The sequence below is a fragment of the Oryctolagus cuniculus genome, chromosome 1 (assembly GCF_051225735.1).
Source record: "Oryctolagus cuniculus isolate XC-2025 breed Fujian yellow rabbit chromosome 1, ASM5122573v1, whole genome shotgun sequence".
In the NCBI taxonomy this organism is placed as follows: Eukaryota; Metazoa; Chordata; class Mammalia; order Lagomorpha; family Leporidae; genus Oryctolagus; species Oryctolagus cuniculus.
In genome coordinates this window covers 167,274,362-167,300,731 of record NC_142867.1, presented here as the reverse complement: position 1 = coordinate 167,300,731, position 26,370 = coordinate 167,274,362, and the positions used below count along the sequence as shown (strand labels likewise).

The 26,370-nt window shown below is 41.1% G+C and overlaps 1 protein-coding gene across 37 annotated transcripts in view; it reads left to right on the top strand.

Annotated features, from left to right (window-relative positions):
* SPATA6L (spermatogenesis associated 6 like) overlaps positions 1–26,370 on the top strand; it is a 110,018-nt gene that overhangs the window by 50,087 nt on the left and 33,561 nt on the right. For 30 of the 37 annotated variants that reach the window (XR_016210185.1, XR_016237394.1, XM_089337376.1 and 27 more), the window contains 3 exons: positions 11,937–12,061; positions 20,031–20,108; positions 21,395–21,634. Coding sequence is in view for 33 of the 37 variants with exons in the window: in XM_089337376.1 (XP_089193502.1) it covers positions 11,937–12,061; positions 20,031–20,108; positions 21,395–21,634 (443 nt within the window). In the remaining 4 variants the exon portion in view is untranslated. Of the gene's footprint in view, positions 1–9,297; positions 9,434–11,936; positions 12,063–20,030; positions 20,109–20,622; positions 20,830–21,394; positions 22,579–26,370 lie in introns of those variants that run through there. The other 7 variants (XM_089337440.1, XM_089337437.1, XM_089337434.1 and 4 more) reach the window with 6 other exon arrangements.

Below are 26,370 nucleotides of genomic sequence, written 5' to 3'. Positions count from 1 at the left end.
TTGGAGTCCCCTGGTATGTTTCTAACTCTACCATTTGGGGCAAGTCAGCTTGAGCATGTCCCAAATTGTACATCTCTTCCCTCTCTTATTCCCACTCTTATGTTTAACAGGGATCACATTTCAGTTAAATTTCAACACTTAAGAATAACTGTGTATTAATTACAGAATTAAACCAGTCATATTAAGTAGAACAGACAAAAAAACTACTAAGAGGGATAATGTATTAAGTTGTTCATTAACAGTCAGGGCTATGCTGATCAAGTCACCATTTCCCATAGTGTCCATTTCACTTCAACAGGTTTCCTTTTTGGTGTTCAGTCAGTTGTCACCAATCAGGGCGAACATATGGTATTTGTCCCTTTGGGACTGGCTTATTTCACTCAGCATGATGTGTTCCAGATTCCTCCATTTTGTTGCAAATGACTGGATTTCGTTGTTTCTTACTGCGGTATAGTATTCTAAAGAGTACATATCCCATAATTTCTTTATCCAGTCTACAGTTGATGGGCATTTAGGTTGGTTCCAGGTCTTGGCTATTGTGAATTGTGCTGCAATAAACATTAGGGTGCAGACCGCTTTTTTGTTTGCCAATTTAAATTCCTTTGGGTAAATTCCAAGGAGTGGGATGGCTGAGTCGAACGGTGGGGTTATTTTCAGGTTTCTGAGGAATCTCCAGACTGACTTCCATAGTGGCTTGACCAGTTTGCATTCCCACCAACAGTGGGTTAGTGTCCCTTTTTCCCCACATCCTCGCCAGCATCTGTTGTTGGTAGATTTCTGTATGTGAGCCATTCTAACCGGGGTGAGGTGAAACCTCATTGTGGTTTTGATTTGCATTTCCCTGATTGCTAGTGACCTTGAACATTTTTTCATGTGCCTGTTGGCCATTTGGATTTCCTCTTTTGAAAAATGTCTCTTGAGGTCCTTGGCCCATCTCTTAAGTGGGTTGTTTGTTTTGTTGTTGTGGAGTTTCTTGATCTCTTTGTAGATTCTGGTTATTAACCCTTTATCTGTTGCGTAGTTTGCAAATTTTTCCCATTCTGTTGGTTGTCTCTTCACTCTTCTGACTGTTTCTTTTGCAGTACAGAAACTTCTCAATTTGATGCAATCCCAATAGTTGATTTTGGCTTTGACTGCCTGTGCCTCCCAGGTCTTTTCCAGAAATTCTTTGCCTGTGCCAATATCTTGAAGGGTTTCTCCAATGTTCTCTAGTAACTTGATGGTGTCAGGTCGTAGATTTAGGTCTTTAATCCATGTTGAGTGGATTTTTGTGTAAGGTGTAAGGTAGGGGTCTTGCTTCATGATTCTGCATGTGGAAATCCAGTTTTCCCAGCACCATTTATTGAATAGACTGTCCTTGCTCCAGGAATTGGTTTTAGATCCTTGATCAAATATAAGTTGGCTGTAGATGTTTGGGTTGATTTCTGGTGTTTCAATTCTGTTCCATTGGTCTATCCATCTGTTTCTGTACCAGTACCATGCTGTTTTGATTACAACTGCCCTGTAGTATGTCCTAAAATCTGGTATTGTGATGCCTCCGGCTTTGTTTTTGTTGTACAAGATTGCTTTAGCTATTCGAGGTCTCTTATGCCTCCATATGAATTTCAGCATCATTTTTTCTAGATCTGAGAAGAATGTCTTTGGTATCTTGATTGGTATTGCATTGAATCTATAAATTGCTTTTGGAAGAATGGACATTTTGATGATGTTGATTCTTCCAATCCATGAGCATGGAAGATTTTTCCATTTTTTGGTATCCTCTTCTATTTCTTTCTTTAAGATTTTGTAATTCTCATCGTAGAGATCTTTAACGTCCTTGGTTAAGTTTATTCCAAGGTATTTGTTTTTGTAGCTATTGTGAATGGGATTGATCTTAGCAGTTCTTTCTCAGCTGTGGCATTGCTTGTGTGTACAAAGGCTGTTGATTTTTATGCATTGATTTTATATCCTGCCACTTTGCCAAACTCCTCAACGAGTTCCAATAGTCTCTTAGTAGAGTTCTTTGGATCCTCTAAGTAAAGAATCATATCGTCTGCGAAGAGGGATAGTTTGACTTCTTCCTTCTCAATTTGTATTCCTTTAATTTCTTTTTCTTGTCTGATGGCTCTGGCTAAAACTTCCAGAACTATGTTAAATAGCAGTGGTGAGAGTGGGCATCCCTGTCTGGTACCAGATCTCAGTTGAAATGCTTCCAACTTTTCCCTATTCATTAGGATGCTGGCTGTGGGCTTTTCATAAATTGCTTTGATTATATTGAGGAATGTTCCTTCTATACCCAATTTGCTTAGAGTTTTCATCATGAAAGGGTGCTGAATTTTATCGAATGCTTTCTCTGCATCTATTGAGATAATCATGGTTTTTCTTCTGCAGTCTGTTAATGTGGTGAATCACATTGATTGATTTGCGAATGTTGAACCATCCCTGCATACCAGGGATAAATCCCACTTGGTCTGGGTGGATGATTTTCCTGATGTGTTGTTGTATTCTATTGGCGAGAATTTTATTGAGGATTTTTGCGTCTATGTTCATCGGGGATATTGGTCTATAATTTTCTTTCAGTGCTGCATCTTTCTCTGGCTTAGGGATTAAGGTGATGCTGGCTTCATAGAAAGAATTTTGGAGGATTCCATCTTTTTCGATTGTTCTGAATAGTTTGAGAAGAAATGGAATTAGTTCTTCTTTAAATGTCTGGTAGAATTCAGCAGTGAATCCATCTGGTCCTGGGCTTTTCTTTGTTGGGAGGGCCTTTATTACTGTTTCAATTTCTGTTTCAGTTATGGGTCTGTTTAGGTTTTCGATGTCTTCATGGTTCAATTTAGGTAGATTGCATGTGTCCAGGAATCTATCCATTTCTGATAGATTTTCTTGTTTGCTGGCATACAAGTCCTTGTAGTAATTTCTGATGATTCTTTTTATTTCTGTGGTGTCTGTTGTTACGTTTCCTTTTTCATCTCTGATTTTATTGATTTGGGTCTTTTCTCTTCTTTTTTTAGTTAGTTGGGCCAATGGGGTGTCAATTTTGTTTATTTTTTCAAAAAACCAGCTTCTCGCTTGGCTGATTTTTTGTAATGTTTTTTTTGGATTCAATCCTGTTAATTTCTTCTCTGATTTTAATTATTTCTCTTCTCCTACTAGATTTGGGTCTGGTTTGCTGCAGTTTTTCTAGGTCCTTGAGATGCGCTGAGAGCTCATTTATTTGGTGTCTTTCCAATTTCTTGATATAGGCCCCTATTGCTATAAACTTGCCTCTCAATACTGCTTTTGCTGTATCCCATAAGTTTTGATATGTTGTGTTGTTATATTCATTTACTTCCAGAAAGTTTCTGATTTCTGTTTTGATTTCTTGAATGACCCAGTGTTCATTCAGGAGCGTGTTGTTCAGTCTCCATGTGTTTGCATACTTTCTGGGGTTTCCTGAGTTCCCCAGTTTGTTAGAATACATCTCTTTGTAGTGGTTTCTGATGATTATTTTTATTTCTGTTGTGTCTGTTGTTACCTTTCCATTAGTATCGTTGATTTTACGGATTTGGGGCTTCTCTCTCCTTTTTTTGGTTAGTTGGTCCAATGGTGTGTCGATTTTATTTATTTTTTCAAAGAGCCAGCTCTTGGTTTTGTTATTCTTCTGTATTTCTTTGTTTCAATTCTGTTTATTTTTTCTCTAATCTTTAGTATTTCTTTCCTTCTGCTGGGTTTGGGCTTGATATGCTGCTGTTTTTCTAAATCCTTGAGGTACATGGAGAGTTCATTTGTTTGGTTCCTTTCTATATTCTTGATATAGGCACCAATTGCTATAAACTTTCCTCTTAGCATTTCTTTTGCTGTATCCCATAGGTTTTGATAGGTTGTGTTATCATTTTCATTTGTTTCTAGAAATCCTTTGATTTCTTCGATGACCCACTGTTCATTCAGAATCATGTCCATTCTCCACATGTTTGCATAAAGTGTAGAGATTCTTGGGTTGTTGATTTCGAGTTTCACTGCACTATGGTCTGAGAAGATGCATGGTATAGTTTCAGTTTTTTTTTTCTTTTAATTTGTTGAGGCTCCCTTTATGGCCTAGTGTATGGTCAACCCTAGAGTACATTCTATGTACTGGGAAGAAATATGTGAACTCTGTGTCTGTGGGGTGGAAGGCTCTGAAGATATCTACTAGGTGTATTTGGTCAATTAGCTCTATTATTTTCTTGTTAATTTTCTGTCTGGTTGATCTGTCCATTGGTGAGAGTGGGGTGTTGAAGTCCCCTGTTACTATTGTATTTGAATCTATATCTCCCTTTAAGTCCTTTAGTAATTCTTTCAAGTAGCCAGGCACCCTGTAATGAGGTGTGTATACATTTATTATAGTAATGTCTTTATGTTGGATAGATACTTTAATCATTAGTGCTCTTTTTGTCTCTTTTAATAGTTTTTATATTAAAGTCTATTTTGTCCGATATTAGGATGGCCACACCAGCTCTTTTTTGATTTCTTTTAGCTTGGAGTACCTTTTTCCATCCTTTCACTTTCAGTCTGCGTGCATCTTTGCTGATAAGGTGTGTTTCATGAAGGCAGCATATAGATGGATTCTCTTTCTTGATCCAATCAGCTAGTCTGTGTCTCTTGGTAGTACAATTAAGGCCATTCACATTCAGTGTGACTACTGTTATGTACTGTCTTTTCCCAATCATGTTTCCTGAAACGAGCTGTTTATGTATTTTGAAATTTTTTTGTAGCTTATTCTACATTCGCTTTTTTTTTGTAGTGAAGTTCTTGTTTTTGTATTTCTGAGTGCAGCACGTCTTTGAGCAAGTGTTGTAGGGTTGGACGCGAGGATACAAATTCTTTCAGTTTCTGTTTGTCGTGGAAGATCTTTATTTCCCCTTCATTCATAAATGATAGCTTTGCAGGGTATAGTATTCTAGGTTGGCATTGTTCGTCTTTTAAAACTTGGAATATATCATTCCATTGTCTCCTTGCCTGTAGTGTTTGCGATGAGAAGTCTGGGGTGAGTCTGATTAACTTACCCCTGAATATGATTTGTCGTTTTTCTCTGGCACATTTTAGGATTTGTTCTTTGTGTGTCACTGAGCTGAGTGTTGCCACAATGTGTTGCAGTGAATTTCTCTTCTGGTCTACCCTGTTCGGAGTCCTGGCTATCTGTTGAATTTGCCTGTTGTTATCCAGCTGCCTTTGTTTGAAGTTTTCTGATATTATTTCATTGAAAACGCCTTCCAATCCATTCTCTCTTTCCACCCCCTCAGGGACTCCTATTATCCAAACATTACAGTGCTTGGTTGAATGATGTAGGTCTCCAACTGTATTTTTTAATTTTCTAATTTCTTCTTCATGTGTTTGAACTGACTGTATTATTTCTGGAAGTTTGTCTTCGAATTCTGATATTCGCTCTTCTATTTCATCTGTTCGATTTCTGAGGGATTCCACGGTGTTTTTTCTATGGTCAATTGAGGTTTTCATTTCTAGTATTTCATTCTGGCTTCTCTTTAGGATCTCTAATCCTTGGGCTTGCTTTTCGGTCAGCTCTCGACACTGTTTCTCATTATTTCTAAGTAATCTGATTGTTAATTTTCTGAATTCTTTTTCTGGCATGGTTTCAAATTCTTCTTCTTCAGCCTCTGTTATGGATGGTTTAGCCTGTTCCATTGGTGAGTTTATAGGTTCTTCTATATTGTTATTCTGAAATTTTCCTTTGTTTTTCGGCATTTCCGTTTGGCTAGATTTTCAGGTTGATTTCCCTCTGCTATGGCTGCTGTGCCTCTGTACCAATATCCAGTGTAAGTAGGCAGCTCTACCTTCTAGAGTTTATTTATTTATTTGTTATTTATTTATTTATTTTGTAACTTGAGTGGGCTGGTGTCAGGGCTTTGAGGTGCCAGTCTCCACCCCTTGGGGCTGGCTTCCCCGTTCCTTTGTTTGCCCTGACGTGTCTGTGCCTGCGGATCATCGGTCAGCCACTCTCCCTCGCTGTGCCCCCTGTGCGAGGAGTGCCGAGTAACTCCAGTCCACCTTTGGACTCCGCCCTTGAAGTTTCCTCCTTCGGAGTGTGAAAGCATAGGCCGTTCTCCTTTATGCCCAAATGTAAGCTAACAAGATGGCTGCTTTCCGCCCGCTGCAGCTCTGACTGGGGGGAGGGCGGAGACACCAAAGGATCCTGGCATGCTCAATCCCTCAGTTCGTCCCCCTGGATCGCACCCTTTTCCCGCAGGTGCTATTCACTTTTTTTTTTTTAATTGAACTTTTTTTATCTTTTCCCGGACTATCGGCGTGCTCCCTCCCTATTCTGCCATCTTGCCTCTCCCCCTGGAGTTAGTTCTTTAAATGTCTGGTAGAATTCAGCAGTGAAGCCTTCTGGTCCTGGGCTTTTCTTTATTTGGAGTGTCTTTCTTATGATTCAATTTCTGTCTCAGTTATTGGTCTATTTAGGTTTTCTGTGTCTTCATGGCTCAATTTAGGAAGGTTGTATCCTTCCTAAACAGGAATCTATCCATTTCTTCTAGGTTTCCTGATTTGCTGGCATAAAGCTCTTTGTAGTAATTTTTTATGATTCTTTTTATTTCTGTGGTGTCTGTCATTATATTTCCTTTTTCTTCTCTAATTTTATTGATTTGGGTCTTCTCTTTCCTTTTTTAGTTAGTTGGGCCAATGCTGTGTCAATTTTGTTTGTTTTTTCACAAAACCAGATCTTGTTTTTTTGGTTTCAATTTTGTTTATTTCTTCTCTAAATTTAGTTATTTCTTTTCTCCTACTAGTATTTGGTTTGGTTTGCTGTTGTTTTTCTAGGTCTTTGAGATGCATTGATAACTCATTTATTTGGTGCCTTTTCAATTTCCTGATGTAGGCATCAATTGTTATAAACTTTCCTCTTAATACTGCTTTTGCTGTATCACATAAGTTTTTTTATTTATTATTTTTAAATTTTAAAAATATTTTATTTATTTATTTGACAGGTAGAGCCACAGACAGAGAGAGAGAGACAAAGATAAAGGTCCTCCCTTTCTGGTTCACTCCCCAAATGGCCGCAATGGCTGGAGCTATGCCGATCTGAAGCTAGGAGCCAGGTGCTTCTTCCTGGTCACTCATGCAGGTGCAGGGGCCCAAGCACTTTGGCCATCCTCCACTGCCCTCCCAGGCCATAGCAGAGAGCTGTACTGAAAGAGGAACAATCAGGACTAGAACCGGTGCCCACATGGGATGCCGGCACTGCAGGCAGAGGATTAACCTAGTGTACCACGGTGCCGGCCCCCATAAGTTTTGATATGTTGTATTGTCATCTTAATTTGTTACCAGAATTTTTTTATTTCTCTTTTGATTTTTTTCAATGACTCACTGTTCATTCAGGAGCCTGTTGTTCAGTCTCCATGTGTTTGCATTTGTTCTCAAAATTCCTGAGTTGTTGATTTCCAGCTTCTTTCCATTGTGGTCCAAGAAGATGCATGATATGATTTTGATTTTTTTGAATTTTCTGAGACTTGCTTTGTGGCCAGCATGTGATCAATCCTAGAGAATGTTCCATGCACTGGTGAGAAGAATGTGTATTCTGCAACTGTAGGATGGAAAGTTCTGTAGGTATCTATGAGGTCTATTTGGTCTATAGTGTTGATTAACTTTGTTGTGCCATTGCTGCTTGTCCAGTTGATCTGTCTATTGATGAAAGTGGGGTGTTGAAGTCCCCCATTACTATTGTATTGGAGTCTCTGTCTCCCTTGAGTACATTAACATTTCTTTAAATAGCCAGGTGTCCTGTAAGTGGGTGCGTTTACATATATTATAGTCATATTTTCCTGTTGAATTGGCCCCTTAATCATTACATAGTGCCCTTCTTCATCTCTTCTAACAATTTTTATGTTAAAATCTATTTTTTCTGATATTAGAATGGTACCACCTCCCCTTTTTTGTTTTCCATTAGCATGGAATATCTTTTTTCATCCTTTTACTTTCAGTCTGTGGGTATCTTTGTGAGATGTGTTTCTTGTAGATGGTCTTGTTTTCTAATCCATTCAGCTACTCTGTATCTTTTAACTGGATAGTTGAGGCCATTTACATTCAATGTGACTATTGATAAGTAATGTCTTGATCCTGCAGTTTTTCCATAAATATTCCTGTTGTTTACTTTGGATTTCCTCTATACTTTTACTAGAGGTTTTTTCTGCCTTCACCTTCTTTTGTAGTGATGACAGTGCTTCTGTGTTTTTGTGTGTAGCACATCCTTAAGCAACTCTTGAAGGCTGGATGAGTGGTGACAAATTTTTTCAGTTTCTGTTTGTTATGGAAGGTCTTTATTTCACCTTCATTCATAAATGAGAGCTTTGCAGGGTACAGTATTCTGGGTTTACTGTTCTTTTCTCTCAAAACTTGTACTATATCTCAACAATCGTTTCTAGCCTTTAGGATTTCTGATGAGAATTCACCTGTGAGTCTAATTGGAGATCCTCTGGAAGTGATCTGTATTTCTCTCATGCACATTTTAGAATCTTTTCTTTATGTTTTACTGTGGAAAGTTTTACTGCATTGTGTCATAGTGAAGATTTTTTTCTGGTTGTATCTATTAGGAGTTCTACATGCTTCCTGTACTTCGTTGTCCCTTTTTTCCCCAAATTAGGGAATTTTTCTGTAATTATTTCACTAAAAAGGCCTTCTAATCCATTCTGTCTTTATATGCCTTCAGGAACTCCTAAGACCTGTATGTTGTGTCATTTGATAGTATCCCATAGATCTCCAACAGTGTTTTTAAGTTTTCTGATTTCTTTTTCTCCTTCCTCCTCCTCTTCTCCTTCTCCTTGCCCTTCCCCTTCTTTCTCCTCCTTCTCATCCTCCTCTTCCACCTCCATCTCCACCTCTGCTTCCTCTTTTTTTTTTTGTTTGATTGTAAAATTTCTAGTGATTTTTCTTATAACTTGGATATTCTTTCTTCTGCTTCACTGAATCTGGCTTTCCACCACATTTTTTATTTGTTCTTTTGAATTCTTTATTTCCAAGGTTCATTTTGATTTCTCTTTAAGATTTCAATTTCATGGGAAAAATTTTCTTTCATGTAATGTACAGATTTCATCAGTTCTTGGATTTGCTTTTTATTACTGATAAGTAATCCTACTATCAGTTTTTTGAATTCTGTTTCTGGCATTTCTTCAGTCTCTTCATCTTCACATTCTAGTATTGATATGTTGTATTCTTTTGGGGGCATCATGTTGTCTTATTCTTGTTTTTTGAATGGCTGCATTTATGTTTAGGCATTTGTGGAGATATTCATTGGTTTCTTTTTTGTTTTGTTTTGTTTTCCCCTGTGATGGCTTTTATTTTTAGATTATTCCTCTGTGGCTTAGTGGAGTGTCCAGTTTTTCAGTGAATACCTAGAGGTATGTGGTGGGTGTTACCAGGGAGCTCCGTTCAGTGACCCAGTATGACAGAAGTATCCAAGGTGACACCCAGGTTAGGCATGGTAAGTCTCCTCGTTTGTTTGTTTGTTTTTTAATCAGAGGGGAGATTTGTTCTGACCTATTGGTGTAGTCTCATGATCACCTCCTCTGCACAAAGGAGACCAATGCCTGGGTGCCATCCCCAGTGGGTATAATGTTTGTCCATGCTGCCACAAGAACCACACAAAGGATCCATGCAGTCCTCAGTGTAAGCATGGATTCTGCAGCAATGACCCTCACCAGGAAATCAGGGAGCTTCAAGCACATGGAGCCTCTCAGAGTCACTGCCTGAAGTCCCAGCCACACCCTTAGCCCTCCCACACAGCCACAATATTTTCACAGTCTGGGCACACAGCCTCCCATGGTCACGAGCACCCAGCCCCCTGTCAGTTGTTTCCATTGGGCCAGTTGCTGGGTATGCGGACACAGAGCTGGCACAGCTGTTACTTAGTGTCCAAAATGGTGCCTGCACTCTCCTGGCTTGTTACAGAACATTGCTGCAGGGTGATCAGGGAGAAACATGCCCCCTTCCCTTTTTTCCTCCTCTAGTTTGGGAGGTGCACTGTCCCCCACAGGGCTCTGAGCCAGATTCCTGCCAAGCTATTCCTGCAGCTTTATCACCAGTGGCTTGGGGTCCTGCAGCCTTATCTCACCTCATTCCAAAGCTGGTACTGAGGTTCTCGGTTGCTGGAGTCCTGAGTTGTGCATGTCCATTCCCTCCATGTAGTTCCACAGTGTCTCTCTACTTTGTGTGGGGTTTCTTCTGCCATTTTCTCCCTAACTCTTCGCTGAGACTACACTGTCTCCACTTTTTAAAAACTGTCTTCTTCTAGACTAGAGCAGTAAGCTCCCTCCGTATTCTGCCATCTTGCATCCTCCGGCTTACTGATTTTTTTTTGAAGGATTGAAATAATAAAAAGTTTATTCTCTGATCACAATAGAATGAAAGCAGAAATCATTAGCAGAGCAAATTTGGAGAATTTAAAAGTATGTAGGAATTAAACAATCTTTTCTTAGCCAGTGTCACAAGAAGTCACACTGGAAATTAGGAAATACAGAAAATTTGAGGTAAATGAAGAGGAAAACAAAACATACTAAAACATAGATGAAGTGAAGACAGAGGTCAAAAGGAAGTGTATGTCTGCAAAAATAGTCCTATGGGAAAATTTATAACTGTAAATGCCTCCATTAAGAAAGAATAATCTCAAATCAATAAACGAACTTTAAATCACAAAAATGTTAAAAAGGAAGAGCAAATGAAACCCAAGGCAGTCAGAGGAAATAATGAAGATTACAGGGGAAATAAGTGAAATAGAGACTAGCAAAACAAGAGATGGATGAATTCCTAGAAATACAAACTGTACACCAGGAGAAGTAAACTGTTACTTTGTTTGGTAGTGCTCTGTACAGGGTCACTGCCCATCCAAATCACTGATGTAATACCTGCTGTGCTGTCACAGATGACAATGCAAATGGCAGCTTCTCTCTCCTTTAGCTCAGAATCTGTGAACCCTGTTGGACCCAAGATCTTTCCATGATTGGTGTTTAGTAGCATCCCTTTACCATAGTGAAGTAACAGTCACAGTTAATATAACCAACTTACACAGAACATTGCAAAAAAATCAATATAATATTCCAACTGGAAAATGAGGAGAATTGAAAGTGGTTTAGAATAAAATGATGTTTGTATCACTATGTAAAGGTTGGGCAGAATGAAGCACTTAGATGTGTTGTGACTTTTTTAAATGGCAAACAGGTCTTGGTAAAGATTCATACAAAACAAAATACAGTGGTTCCTTGATTTACGCAATACCTGCATTTCTTGGAAATTCAATATATTTTAAAATCATGCAAAATATGCTGTATGTTTACATGTAGCATACGGTTAGGCTCTTGGCTCATATAATTGTAGAATAGTCTTTAGCCTACAAGAATGTTTGGTAGAATATTAGCAGATTACAAAGAATGGGGAAATTGTTCTGTGTGCAAAGTGTCATGAGTGCTACAGGACACCCTTGCTGCCTGGGTGTACACTACTTTTGCAGTGTTCCCACAAATATCCCCAGTGCCCTCTGGGTTGGTTCCACCCCTTCTAAGACTTGTACCTCTCACTGTTCTCTTAGTCATTAGCATCCCTATATCACAGAACACATAGAACTGCAGTCTAAACATAACCTTCATGTATACAGGGCTGGGCCTACCATGTTGTTGTTCTATTGGAGGCTAAGGTTTGCTCTTATTAAACATTTGTTGAAGGAAAGAATGGAATGGAAGAAAGATTTTCTTGTTCTGTTTTATAAGGCAACGCTTCGGTCTTTTTTCTCTACTATGACTTAGGATGTTTTAAAAATGTTATCCATAAGGTTCAAAATAAAAATTATTCTCCTCTGGAATAATGTTTTGCTGAGATTGAAAAGTCTATTTTTATCTGAGTGCCAACTCTGCTGTCATCTGTCCAAACTTTTATTTTGCTAAGCCTAGGGATGTAGAGGTGAACACTTAACACTTTTGCTCCTTTCTTTCTAGTGTGGGAAGAGTTGGCTTACTACGAAAAAAACACACGGGATTTTCTTTTCCCTGAGCCCAAGCTGACGCCCCCGCACCCTGGGATATATCGGGAGGTGCTCATGAAGACAGCCATAGGTTTTCCAGTAAGTAGATTCTTGCCCAGCTGGACTTTGGGTAGGAGGGAGATTCCTGGGACCTAAAAGTTTTACTCTGCCAGGCTTGGTCATGGACCTGTGGCTTTATCTTGGTTAGGACCACTGTTGTCTGCTTAGTGACCCTACTGGGTTTCTAACTCAGGATACCAAATTTTATACTGATTTCCACTGTTAATCTGAGAGATGGAAGTGTTGTTACTGTATCAGACTGAATCATTGCCATACTGTGTCACATAGTTATAAAAAGGTTATTTCATCCTCCTCTTATTGCAGCTTAACAGAAGGGTTAGTCATAACTGTTGTGACTAAAGTAACATTAGTAGTGATGTTATTACTCCTTATTTATTTTTTGCTTCCAGTTTTTTATAAACACTATTTTCCTTCAGATTAGCCAAGGCAAACATTGTACTGTCCATTAAATAGAGAGGAAACTGACAGGTAATTGATAATTACTGAAGGGTCTTAAAGTCCTATGGGAAAATTTATCAACTGTTACACATTACAACATTGGATATTAAAAAATATCCAATAGATATTCAGTTGATAATCTGTTTGGGGACAGTTATATGAATCCAAGTGAAAAATATTCATTTTGATGTTTATCTGTGATGATTTCTGTTGCCATAACTATTTTCTCAACTTTTATGTCACTTGACTACATTTTTTAAAGGTTTATTTATTTATTTGAAAGTCAAAGTTACACAGAGAGAGGAGAGGCAGAGAGAGAGAGAGAGAGAGAGAGAGAGAGAGAGGTCTTCCATTCTCTGGTCCATTCCCCAACTGGCCACAATGGCCGGAGCTGCACCGATCTGAAGCCAGGAGCCAGGAGCCTCTTCTGGGTCTCCCACATGGGTGCAGCAGCCCAAACACTGGCACTTTCTTCTACTGCTTTCCGAGGACACAGCAGAGAGCTGGATCAGAAGTGGAACAGCCAGCTCTTGAACTGGCACTCATATGGGATGCCTGCACTACAGGCAGTGGCTTTACCCACTACGCCACAGTGCCGGCCCCCTTGAATATGTTTTTTAAAACTTATTTTTAATAGAATGGTCTCCATTGTAAGAGCCAGATTTTTGTAAATTATGAAAAACATATTTACTATTCAACTTTTTTCCTGCCCCATGAGTTGTTTTTGTTATTACTTAATGAATTGTCATTGTTTCTGCTTTGTTGGTGGACAGTGCAGAGCATGTAACACGCAGGACCTCTGTTTCCAGGATGTTTATGATGACACAAATTTCTAAGTCTAACACTGCAAACAGTAAGCATTCATCAGAGGGTCTCCTAGTCAAAATTTCTAATGGCTATAACTTTAAGCCCTTTATTGTCTTTGGGGACTTGAAAAATATTTCTGAAACCATTTATTTTTCTCTGTAATCTGTGTATCAGTTATAGCCATCATGCCTGTGAGACGCTTGCCTTTGTTATTTTGAGTTGTTGGAATATTGCTCTTCAAAAACTAAAAGGGAATAAAAAAGGATGAGAATCAGGTGGGGCACACTCCGTTATCTAGAGTTTCCCTTTCAATAAAAGCCATCTGCAAGTACTAGGCTGCTCTCCAGCTAAGTATCAAGAGAAGGAAAAACACATTTCTATTTTCTCAAGTGTTGTCTCTTAACGTTCTTGGCATAAATCCTAAAGACAAGAGGCTGTGTTTATAGTGCTTTTCATAAATACAGGTCATCATTAGAGAAAGGCTTTAAAAATGTGTGGAAATACTGCCATGCCTCATAAATAAAGTATTGATTCTACAATTAAGTCAATCAGACTATATTTTAAACAATTTGTAAAAACATAGAGGGGTTCAATCTCTCTCTCTCTCTCTCTCTCAAAAAAGGCAAAATAAACCAAGCAGCAAATTTTTTAAAAAAAATAACTGATAGGGCCGGCGCCGCGGCTCACTAGGCTAATCCTCCGCCTAGCGGCGCCGGCACACCGGGTTCTAGTCCCGGTTGGGGCGCCGGATTCTGTCCCGGTTGCCCCTCTTCCAGGCCAGCTCTCTGCTGTGGCCAGGGAGTGCAGTGGAGGATGGCCCAGGTGCTTGGGCCCTGCACCCCATGGGAGACCAGGAGAAGCACCTGGCTCCTGGCTCCTGCCATCGGATCAGCGCGGTGCGCCGGCCGCATTGCGCCGGCCGCGGCGGCCATTGGAGGGTGAACCAACGGCAAAGGAAGACCTTTCTCTCTGTCTCTCTCACTGTTCACTCTGCCTGTCAAAATAAAATAAAATAAAATAAAATAAAATAAAATAAAATAACTGATAATCACTCTACTTCCTAAAATAGCAGGCTAGCAGGCCGTGTGCTGCGCTCGCTCTATGGGTTATCAGAGCTACTCCTCCTTGGCTTTGCCAGGTGGCTACCATTGTTTTGCCATTTTATGGGTGGGAAAGCTGGTGCAAGGGGTTTCAGAAATGTACCCAGAGCCTGGAAATAATGGAGCAGGGATTCCCTCAGGTGAGCACTCTCAGTCCCTGCACGACACTGATTCTCTGATATTTATTCCATCCCACTATCCTATTTCTTTTCTTTATGATGGGAAGTGGGAATGAATACATGTACAAGTCAGGCAAGTCATTCATTTATTTTCTCATCAGTTCATTAATAATTATATTTGTTTCTTCACTAAAGTGTGACTTTTGGTATTATCATTCTAGAAACGAAGATTATACTGTAAACTCTCTTATTTACTTAACCATCATCACCAATATCCCTTTGCTAAGGTGATTAGATAAAATTTAATATCTATGCTGTTATGCTAGGGTGAGGTCTGCACTGCCACAATGAGTCCGTGACTCATTGCCAGGAGTACAGGCATTACAGGGTGTGGATTCCTTCCTGGAAGGGGACATCTGTCCTCATATCTAGGCAACGTGGATGAGGAATTTGAGAAACATGTGTAACAATTGAATGTGAAGTCAGATTGTCTGGCTCAATCCTAGTTTTGTCACCCGATGGCTGTGAGATTTTGGGTGAATTAATCTCTGTGTGCCTCAGTTTCCTCATCTGTAAAATGGTTCTGTAATAGTATATCCCTTACAGGATTATTGTATTAAATGAAGTACTGTGCCCATATGTGTACTTTTGCCATAATGCCTAGTATTTGGTTAAGTGCATAATAATGTGGCCTTTAGTACTCGTATTTATTGTGCCATCATATGATGGTCAATACTGCATCCCTGTGATGCAATAAAAAGACTGTACGAGTCTGTCTCAAGAGGTGACTTGTTCAGGCTTAGCCTACTAGGTCATGGGGGACCCTGGGCTTGGCACACCTTGTAATTCCACCAGTAGCACTATGGACCCTGGAGCTCTCCCCCACTCTCTTCTTCACACGGTCAGCTTTGATAACAGAAAGGCTGCTTGAGTCATAATAGTGTACGTTCTTTATCATTTGCCCGCTGGATTGTCTGACCCTGTATAGCAACTGGGCCCCTGTGTTTATAAGCCCAGACAGTTTTTCATGAGTTTCCGATACAGACCTTTTACTGCTGTGGGAATGCTGTGCACCCTAGACCCAAGGATGTAGGTTGCATCTATAAGCATTTGTTGCATATAAAGATGAATGTGCACAGGAATAAATGAATGTGTGGGAAACAGGCTGACCTGTTCACCCATAGCATGGAATAAGGAAAGGAAGTGGGCTTTGTAATGTTGCAGCATTTCAAACTCTGGCTCTACTGATCCTAACTATGTGCCACTGGCTAGACTACTCAGATTTCTGCCTGTTCCTCATGTGTAAAATGGGGATACAGTTGTCTACACTCCACAGGCTTTATGAGGAGCAAGCGAGATTACACATGTGAAAGCCCCTAAGTGCACTTGGCCCATGCAGAGAGCATGCAGAAAATGATAGCTTTCTACTTTTCTAGAGCTTCAGCTGGTGCACATCCATTTTAGAAGCACCTGAAGCCAGGGCCACGGCTCATTAGGCTAATCCTCCACCTGTGGCACCGGCACCCCGGGTTCTAGTCCTGGAAGGGGTGCCGGATTCTGTCCTGGTTGCTCCTCTTCCAGTCCAGCTCTCTGCTGTGGCCTGGGAGTGCAGTGGAGGATGGCCCAGGTGCTTGGGTCCTGCACCTGCATGGGAGACCAGGAGGAAGCACCTGGCTCCTGGCTTCAGATCGGCGCAGCGCTGGCCATAGCAGCCATTGGGGGGTGAACCAACGGAAAAAAGAAGACCTTTCTCTCTCTCTCTCTCTCTCTCTCACTGTCTAACTCTACCTGTCAAAAAAAAAAAAAAAAAAAGAAGAAAAAAGAAGCACCTGAAATGTAAGTCACATAAATGAAAGTGAAATGTGAGAGACAAGAGGGAGAGGACACTTTGAGAAATGGGTAAGATTTGGATGGGAAAGAAGAGAGAGAAGGCATCTCTGAGACAAGAAATGCTTGACCAAGTTGTATTCACTAGGGGAGATTACTGAAGAGGGGTCCTGCTCAGAGAGGCTAACAGTGAGTTGTTGAGGTCAGCTGGAGACAGTTGGAACTCAGTCGGACCCAGATCCTGTTCCTGCTGTGCCATTTATAAACCATAAACCTTAGAGGAGATTGCTTTCTGTGGGGAGCAACTTGGACTAGACTAAGTTACTCAAATTAAGACTTATTCTATGCATCTGCTCTCCCACAATATGGCGCTGGGAGAGGAGTAAACAGCTCCTGCACAGCTGCCTCCAGTTTGACCAATAACCTGCAGGAGCTGATCCTGCTCCTGATTGGAGGAGAGCAGCATGCTCGGCGTGTGGGTAGCAGAGTTGGGATTGGTGGAAGAGGACTATAAAGGAGGAGAGAGACAACATGCACCAGGAACATCTAAGGGGAACATCTGGATAACATCTGAGCAGCCCCCGAGAGAGCCGGCCAGCGGTGTGCCACTCCCCCGCGGAAGTGGGGAAAGTGGCAGGGGGAACCGCCCTTACACGGAGGTGGAAGGATCGGCAGCCAGCCAGGGAAGGACCAGCAGCAAACCCGGGGAGGGCCGAGCAGACGAAAGAACAGCGCAGGGTCCAGTGTTGTTCCTCCGCGAAGAGGGGGAGCGACAGCTTTCTATCTTTTTTTTTTTTTTTGACAGGCAGAGTGGATAGTGAGAGAGAGACAGAGAGAGAAAGGTCTTCCTTTTGCTGTTGGTTCACCCTCCAATGGCCGCCATGGCTGGCGTGCTGCGGCCGGTGCACCATGCTGATCCTAAGCCAGGAGCCAGGTGCTTCTCCTGGTCTCCCATGGGGTGCAGGGCCCAAGCACTTGGGCCATCCTCCACTGCACTCCCGGGCCACAGCAGAGAGCTGGTCTGGAAGAGGAGCAACCGGGAAAGAATCCGGCGACCTGACCGGGACTAGAACCCGGTGTGCCAGCGCCGCTACGTGGAGGATTAGCCTATTGAGCCGCGGCGCTGGCCTGCTTTCTATCTTTCTAAGCCTCAGATCTTTTGGAAAGACAGTTGTACTGTTAAAATCATCATATAGTAAAGTGGTCTTTTTTTGAGTATACCATTCCATGAATTTTAACATATGTACAGATTTGTGAAACCACAATGGTCAGGATATAGAACAGTTGCATCATCACCCAAATCTCCTTATGTTTCCCCTTTATAGATACACCCTCCTTAAACCGCTATCTGCACTCCATCACTGTAGTTTTTTTTTTTTTTTTTTATAACATCATATACAGGTAACCTTTTGAGACTGGCTTCTCACATTTGCATTAATGCCTTTGCGATTCATCTATGTATTTGTGTTAATAATTGTTTCTTTGTTGTTGCTGAGTGGATTCCATTATAGATTCGCTCATAAAGAATATTTGAATTGCTTTTAGCTTTTATACATTTCTCAGTTTTATCGTCTGTAAAATGGGATAATGATAATTATACCTACTTTGCAGCATTGAAAGAATTGAATAAGGTAGATTATAGATGAAGGTGCTTCAAAAGGTCGTGGAAAATGGGATTAAAAGTTAAGGTTAGGAATGTGTTGAGCCTAGTAATTAAGATGCTTGCATTCCATACTAGAGTGCCTGGGTTCGATACCCACTGCTACTTCCAGCTCCTGGCTGCAGCTTCATGCTGATGCATGTCTTGGGAGGCGGTAGTAAAGGTTGCTGTCACTCATGGGGAGATCTGGATTGAGCTGACTCCCAGCTGGGGAGTGAACTACCAGAAAAGGATGCTACCTATATGCCTGTCTCTGTCTTTCTCCACCCTCCATCAAATAACAGTAAAGAATAAGAAAGATACATTTATTTTGGTACAAAATGAACAATTTTGTACCAAAATGAACTTTTGTTTTAAGAAAGTTTTGTTTATTTATTTGAAAGGCATAGTGAGAGGGAGACACACATACACACACATAGATAGATCGATTGATCGATCGATCGATCTTTCATGTGCTAGTTGGCTCTCTAAATGCCTATAACAGCCATCAGCCAGGGCTGGGCTAGGCCAAAGCCACAAGCCCACATGGTTGCAGGAACACAAGCATTTAGGCCATCATCTTCTAACTCCCAGGTATGTTAGCAGGAAGCTGGATTTAAGCAGAGGTAGGACTTAATCCCAGGCACTCTCATATGGTGTGCAGGCAATCCGAGATGTGACTTAACTTGCTGTGCCATACAGCCCACTCCAAATGTGTCATTTGATTCCATTTTCCTATAAACTTCTTGAAGCACCCTCATATTTAACACAACAATTGAGACAGTATGGTAAGATAAAGACAGTAGCAATTTATTAAACAAAAGGAAGTGTTGGAAATAGATCTAGTGAACATAAACGTTTAATAGAAGACATAAAGCAAGCTTTTTTAAAAAGATTTATTTGAAAGCAGCGATACAGAGAGGAGAGAGAGAGAGAGAGAGAGAGAGAGAGAGAGAGAGAGAAGAGACTGAGAGAGATCCTCCATCTGCTGGTTTACTCTCCAAATGGCTGCAACAGCCAGGGCTGGGACAGGCTAAAGCCAGGAGCCAGGAGCTTCCTCCAGGTCTCCCACATGGGTGTAGCAGCCAAGTGCTTCGGCCATCTTCCACTGCTTTCCCAGGCCATTAGCAGAGAGCTGGATTGGAAGTGGAGCAGCCAGGACTTGCACCGGTACCTATATGGGATGCCGGCACTGCAGGCGGAGGCTTTACCCACTGTGCCACAGCGCTAGCCCCTAAAGCAGGTTTTTAAAAACAGGTAGGAGGGAAGGAGAACCTGTATCCATCCCTTCACCTAGGTAATATCATTCAATTCCATGGCCCAGTGTTTTTCTTATTTATTTTAAAGGTATCAATTTTATTTATTTATTCATTTATTAAAAGTAGAAAGAAAAAAATACAGAAAGACAGAGTTGTTCTATCTGCTGATTCATTCCCCAAATGCTTGCAATACCAAGACTGGGCCAGCTCGAAGCCAGAAGCCTGAAACTCAGTCCAGGTCTCCTACATGGGTGGCAGGGACCCAAGCACTTGAATCATCCTCCCCTGCTTCCCATGGTGCACATCAGCAGAAGGGTGAATTGCAAGCAGAGTAGCCAGGACTTGTGCTAAGCACTCTTGTGTAGCATGTGGGTATCCCAAGCAGTGACCACTGCTTCAAACACCTGCCCCTTATGGTCCAATATTTTACCTAGAGTCGCTATCAGCAGCCACCAGGGCTGGACTGAGTCCAGTTAGTAGCTCTGTCATTAATAGATGGACAAGTTACTTAAACTATCTTAGTTTATTCATCTACATAATGAAGATATACTACAAGGACCTATCTTATGGGGATTAAATAAGTATGCAAATATAGAGTACTGAGGCCTTGGTTACATACATAATACACATTACATAAGTGTTCCACTGTTGTTATCTCATATATATTTTAGATAATATGTGCAGATTATGCCATCACACAGAGGAATAGTTAGGTTTTGCATGATTGCATGTCAGGATGAGATAGGCTATGAACTATTTCCAGTGAACTTTGCATCTTTTCTGCTACTTTATTTTTAGGGCATTGCTCCCAAACTAGAGTTTGCTACAAGGACAGCCATCCGAGAATGTGTGTTTCTACATAGAAACAGATTTCTGGTAAGTACAGTTAAAAAAAAAAGGCCACAAAAGCACAATGATGGAAATGGTAGGAATTTCTCCCTCAAATTTATTTTATTTAGTTTTGTTTTTCAAAATTTATTTTTTATTTAATTGAAAGAGAGTTGCTCTCTGCTGTCCTACTTTTCAAATGTCCACAACAGCCCCCAGTTTCAGCTAGGACTGAAACTGAGACTCAGGAACTCAAAACAGTCTGCCATATGGGTGGCAGGAACCCAGTCACTTCAGCTTCACAGTCTGTATTATGAGGAAACTAAATTCAGGAGCAAGAGCATCTCCCTCAAATTTAAAGAATCTTAACCCAAATTTGATTTACCTTGTATAGATGAAATTGAACAAACAGAAACCTGGAAAAGTTTTACTAGGTTTTAACTTCTTCTTTTAGCAAGGAGTTTCTTCTGAGTCTTCCATGTGAGTGCAGGGGCCCACACTTGGGCCATCTTCCACTACTTTCCCAGGCCATAAAGCAGGGAGCTAGATCAGAAGAGGAGCAACTGGGACACAAACTGGCACCCATATGGGATGCTGGTGCTGAAGGCAGAGGTTTAGCCCCCTTCACCCTGATGTCTTTTGTTTTCTTTTACCTTATTGTTCGTAATTTCGTAGCTATCTAAAATCCTTTCTAGAACAAAATGGAGAAGTTATGAAGGTAATTTGTAAAGCTTCTTCAGATACTTTGGGACAAGGTAGAGTAACATTGGTAAGTGAAATAATACATCTATCCTAAATCTCACCTTTGGTCCTGGAAAATGTGGGCTTTGGTTAAGGGGCAGGGACTCAGGAGGGCCAATAGTCTGCAAATCCATCAGTTACTTTGGTGTAATGACTTATATAACAGGAGACCAATGAACTGTTAATTTTAAAGAAGGTATAACTGCTTTTTAGTTTCTCTTTTTTACTCTCTGTTCTCTCCAGCTTATTTGTGATGTGTTCACAGTGATTTTTTTAGTCTTCTTTCTCTTCCATTCCACCATTTTAATCTTGTTTTTATATCCTGGTAGGGTCTTAACATGCTTACCTTTTGTTTTATTTAAAAAACTTACTTACATTTTGTTTCAAAGAGAGAGAGAGAGAGTGAGAGTGAGCCCCGCCACAGCCATTGTGGCCATTTGGAAAGTGCACCAGCAGAGGGAAGATATCTTTATCTCTCTCTCTTTCTGTCTTAACTCTTCCTTTCAACAAAAAAAGGTCAATTTAATAGTTATATCCTGATTGAGTTTCCTTCTTTTTTGTTTTTAAAAATATTCTTTTTTTTTTAATTTCAGGAAGAAAGATATAAGTCACAAAGGCCTTTATCGACATCACATAGACCAACATTCCCTTTAAATAATACCAAGATGATGCTAAAGGAGAATAATCTGGACAGGATGCCCACAGGCGTGTACTCCCGGGTCCCCTCTCCATGTTCCATGCGACGCTGCTTCCTGGACCAGCCGGCTCACTTCACTCTTGGAAATAACTTTAAAATCTCAGCAGAAAGCAAGCCTCCATTTGTGGTTAGACATGTGAGCCTAAAGTTACTATTTAAAAAAATTTTTTTTCTACTTGAAATGTGTGTATGTATACATCTGCTCTGGTTCATTCCCCAAATTCCTGCAATAACCAGGTCTGGGCCTGGGCAAAGCAAAGAGGCTGGGCTTCAATATGGGTCTCCCACATGGGTGGCAGGGGCTCAAATACTTTAGCCATCATCACCTGTCTTCCAGGGTGTGTATTAGCAGGAAGCTAGATCAGAAGTAAAGAAGCTGGGACTTGAACCTGCACTTCGATATAGGTTGTGGGCATCCCAGATGGTTGCCACAACACCCACTCCTTAAAGCTGGGAATGGTAAGAGTGTGGATGAGTTCTCTGAAGGGAGGAGAGAACTTCCAATTTGCTCATAGCCTTGTCTAAATACTGATGGAGTTTGTGGATTCGAAAGGCTTCCATAGCCTAGGCAGTGCATTACAAGCGCCTCAGGGGATCACTGATGTCATACAAGAGTGTTAATTGTTAAATTAACAAAAGGAGGCCAGCGTGCAGCTCGCTTGGCTAATCCTCTGCCTGCAGCGCCGGCACCCCAGGTTCTAGTACCCGTTGGGGTGCCGGATTCTGTCCCAGTTGCTCCTCTTCCAGTCCAGCTCTCTGCTGTGGCCCGGGAAGGCAGTGGAGGATGGCCCAAGTCCTAGGGCCCTGTACCTGCAAGGGAGACCAGGAAGAAGCACCTGGACCTTGGCTTCGGATTGGCACAGCGCGCCGGCTGTAGCAACCATTTTGGGGGGTGAACCAATGGAAAAGGAAGACCTTTCTCTCTGTCTCTCTCAGTCTAACTCTGCCTGTCAAAAAAAATTAACAACAGGAGTCACTATGCACTGACTTCCCATGCAGGACCTCTGTCCTCAAAGAATTATATTATAATTATGTCTAAGTGCTTGCAAAAGATGTATCATTCTTGGGTGCTTCTTTAAAGTTAATTAAATTTCTGGAAAAAAAAAAGGGGAATTTAACTTCAAGATGCAATGACTTTGAACAGCCCTCGTTTCGACTGTTGAGGAACAGTTTTTGTTGTTGTTTTCTTTATATATATACATATATATATATATATTTTGACAGGCAGAGTGGACAGTGAGAGAGAGAGACAGAGAGAAAGGTCTTCCCTTTGCCGTTGGTTCACCCTCCAATGGCTGCCGCGGCTGGCACGCTGCGGCCGGTGCACCGCGCTGATCCAATGGCAGGAGCCAGGTACTTCTTCTGGTCTCCCATGGGGTGCAGGGCCCAAGGACTTGGGCCATCCTCCACTGCACTCCCGGGCCACAGCAGAGAGCTGGCCTGGAAGAGGGGCAACCGGGACAGAATCTGGCGCCCCGACCGGGACTAGAACCCGGTGTGCCGGCGCCGCAAGGTGGAGGATTAGCCTACTGAGCCGTGGCACCGGCCGTTGTTTTCTTCGTGCAAATTATTGAACTCTTTACTTAGTATAGAGTTGGTCTTCTGTGTATAAAGTTAATCAAAAATGGATCTTAGTGGAGAATGGGACTGGGGATAGGAGAAGGGGGTCTCAGGAGAAGGGGTGGGAGAGTGGGTGGCAGGGTGGGTATGCTGAGAAGAGTCACTGTATTCCTAAAGTTGTACTTATGAAATGCATGAAGTTTGTATTCCTTAAATAAAAGATTTCTTGGCCGGCGCCACAGCTCAATAGGCTAATCCGCCACCCAGCAGCTCTGGCACACTGGGTTCTAATCCCAGTCAGGACGCCGGATTCTGTCCCGGTTGCCCCCCTTCCAGGCCAGCTCTCTGCTGTGGCCCGGGAGTGCAGTGGAGGATGGCCCAAATCCTTGGGCCCTGCAACCCATGGGAGACCAGGAGAAGCACCTGGCTCCTGCATTGGGATCAGTGTGGTGCACCGGCTGCAGCGCGCTGGCCGCAGTGGCTATTGGAGGGTGAACCAACAGCGAAAGGAAGACCTTTCTCTCTGTCTCTCTCTCTCACTGTCCACTCTGCCTGTCAAAAAAATAAATAAATAAAGTTAAAAAAAAAAAAGGATTTCTTTAGTAGGGGGGAAAGAGTGTGGATGAGGATAGAATAAAGGAAGTGTGGGATATAAACAAAGAGGGAATTCAAATTAAATAATAACTATAATTAAGTTATGTTCATTTCCTGGAATCATTGCAAGGAAACTCCTATAAAGGTATTTTGTACAGAGAACAGAGAACTTGCTAAGTAAATGCCAGCCAACTATGCATTTAATTTTTGAAAATTGTAGTGGAGTGTGATTGTGACATATAACTCACCATTATCCAGAAGAGTCTATGAACTGACAGGAGTTGAAGAAGGACAGCAAAAGCTGGCAAGTACTCTATCAGTCTGAAAGTGAAGCTTCACCAGTTTGAAAGATAACAGCTTCAGTTTTCTTACTGAGATTGGTGCTCTGTGGTGATACTTTGAAGAGCAGGAAAATGTATTTGTAAGAAGCAATGAAAGTTCTTAATTAATGCCATCATAGAATTATTCTGCAGGAAGTGGTGGGCAAATTTAATCACTCTAGAGAGTGGGTGTTTAACATAGTGGTTAAGATGCCAGTTAAGGCTCCTTTTGGGAACCTTTGGAGGTGGAGCCCAAAAGTGGAGTAGAGCGACACAACACTCCTTGGGTAGGGGTGGGCAGTGAGGGAGGGCAGCTCAAAGCCCTGACAAAATAGCACTCTGGCCTCAGAATCAGCCCTAAAGGCATTCGGAGCTGGCTGAAAAGCTCATGAGAGTATTTCAGGCATGGAAAGCCAAGACACTCTGGCAAAAGATCTCTGCGAGTGAGATCCCAGTGGAAAGAACAGGTCATCAAAGAAGGAGGTACCTTTCTCTGAAGGGAGGAGAGAACCTCCACTTTGACTATGAGCTTGTCTAAACAAGATAAGAATCAGAGAACTCAAGGGCTTCCATAGCCTTGGAAACTCATGACTGGAGCATAGGGAGATTACTGATGCCATAGACAGGAGTGTCAATTGGTAAAGTCAACAACAGGAGTCACTGTGCACTTACTCCTCATGTAGGATCTCTGTCCTTAATGTGCTGTACATTGAGATTTAATGCTATAACGAGTACTCAAACAATATATTTCACTTTGTGTTTCTATGGGGGTGCAAACTGTTGAAATCCTTACTTAATGCATACTAAACTGATCCTCTGTAAAAAAAAAAAAAAAAAAAAAAAAGAAATTATCAATTCCCAACTTGACTCTCACTGGGATTAAACATGACAATAGGTCTGATCTGATTTCATCATCATTTTAAAAAATCATCTATTATTTTTCACTTTATGTTTCTGTGTGGGAGCAAACTGTTGAAATCCATACTTAATGTATACTAAGCTGATCTTCTGTATATTAAGATAATCGAAAATGAATCTTGATGTGAATGGAAGGGGAGAGGGAGTGGGAAAGGGGAGGGGTGTGGGTGGGAGGGACGGTATGGGGGGAAAGCCATTGTAATCCATAAGTCGTACTTTGGAAATTTATATGCATTAAATAAAAGTTTAAAAAAATAAATAAATAAATAAATAAATAAATGAGTAAAATATAAAGTCTAGAAGGCAGAGCAGCCTGCTTACACTGGATATTGGTACAGACTCACAGCAGCTGATAGCAGAGGGAAATCAACCTGAAAAACCTGCCAGACGGAATGCCAAAAAACAAAACAAAACCCACAATAAGAATATAGAAGAACATATAAACTCACCAATGGAGCAGGCTAAACCAACCATAACAGAGGCTGAAGAAGAAGGAGAATTTGAAACTATGCCAGAAAAAGAATTCAGAAAATTAACAATCAGATTACTTAGAAATAATGAGAAACAGTGTCGAGAGCTGAACGAAAAGCAAGCCCAAGGATTAGAGATCCTAAAGAGAAGCCAGAATGAAATACTAGAAATGAAAACCTCAATTGACCATATAAAAAACACCGTGGAATCCCTCAGAAATCGAACAGATGAAATAGAAGAGCGAATATCAGAATTCGAAGACAAACTTCCAGAAATAATACAGTCAGTTCAAACGCAGGAAGAAGAAATTAAAAAATTAAAAAATATGGTCGGAGACCTACAAGATTCAGTCAAACGGTGTAATGTGAAAATGATAACACAACCTATCAAAACCTGTGGGACACAGCAAAAGCAGTGCTAAGAGGAAAGTTTATAGCAATTGGTGCCTACATCAAGAAGCTGGAAAGGAACCAAACAAATGAACTCTCCATGCGTCTCAAGGATTTAGAAAAACAGCAGCAAATCAAGCCCAAATCCGGAAGGAGAAAAGAAATACTAAAGATTAGAGAAGAAATAAACAGAATTGAAACAAAACAAAACAAAAAAAGATCAACAAAACCAGGAGCTGGTTCTTTGAAAAAATAAACAAAATCGACACACCATTGGCCCAACTAACCAAAAAAAGGAGAGAGAAGACCCAAATCTGTAAAATCAAAGATAGTAATGGAAATGTAACAACAGACACAACAGAAATAAAAAGAATTATCAAAAACCACTACAAAGAGATGTATGCTAACAAATTGGGGAACCAGGAAGAAATGGATAGATTCCTGTAAACATAACAACCTTCCTAAACTGAGCCATGAAGATATAGAAAATCTAAACAGACCCATAACCATGGAAGAAATTGATTCAGTAATAAACACACTATCGAAAAAGAAGAGCCCAGGACAGATGGCTTCACCGCCGAATTTTACCAGACATTTAGAGAACAACTAACCCCAGTTCT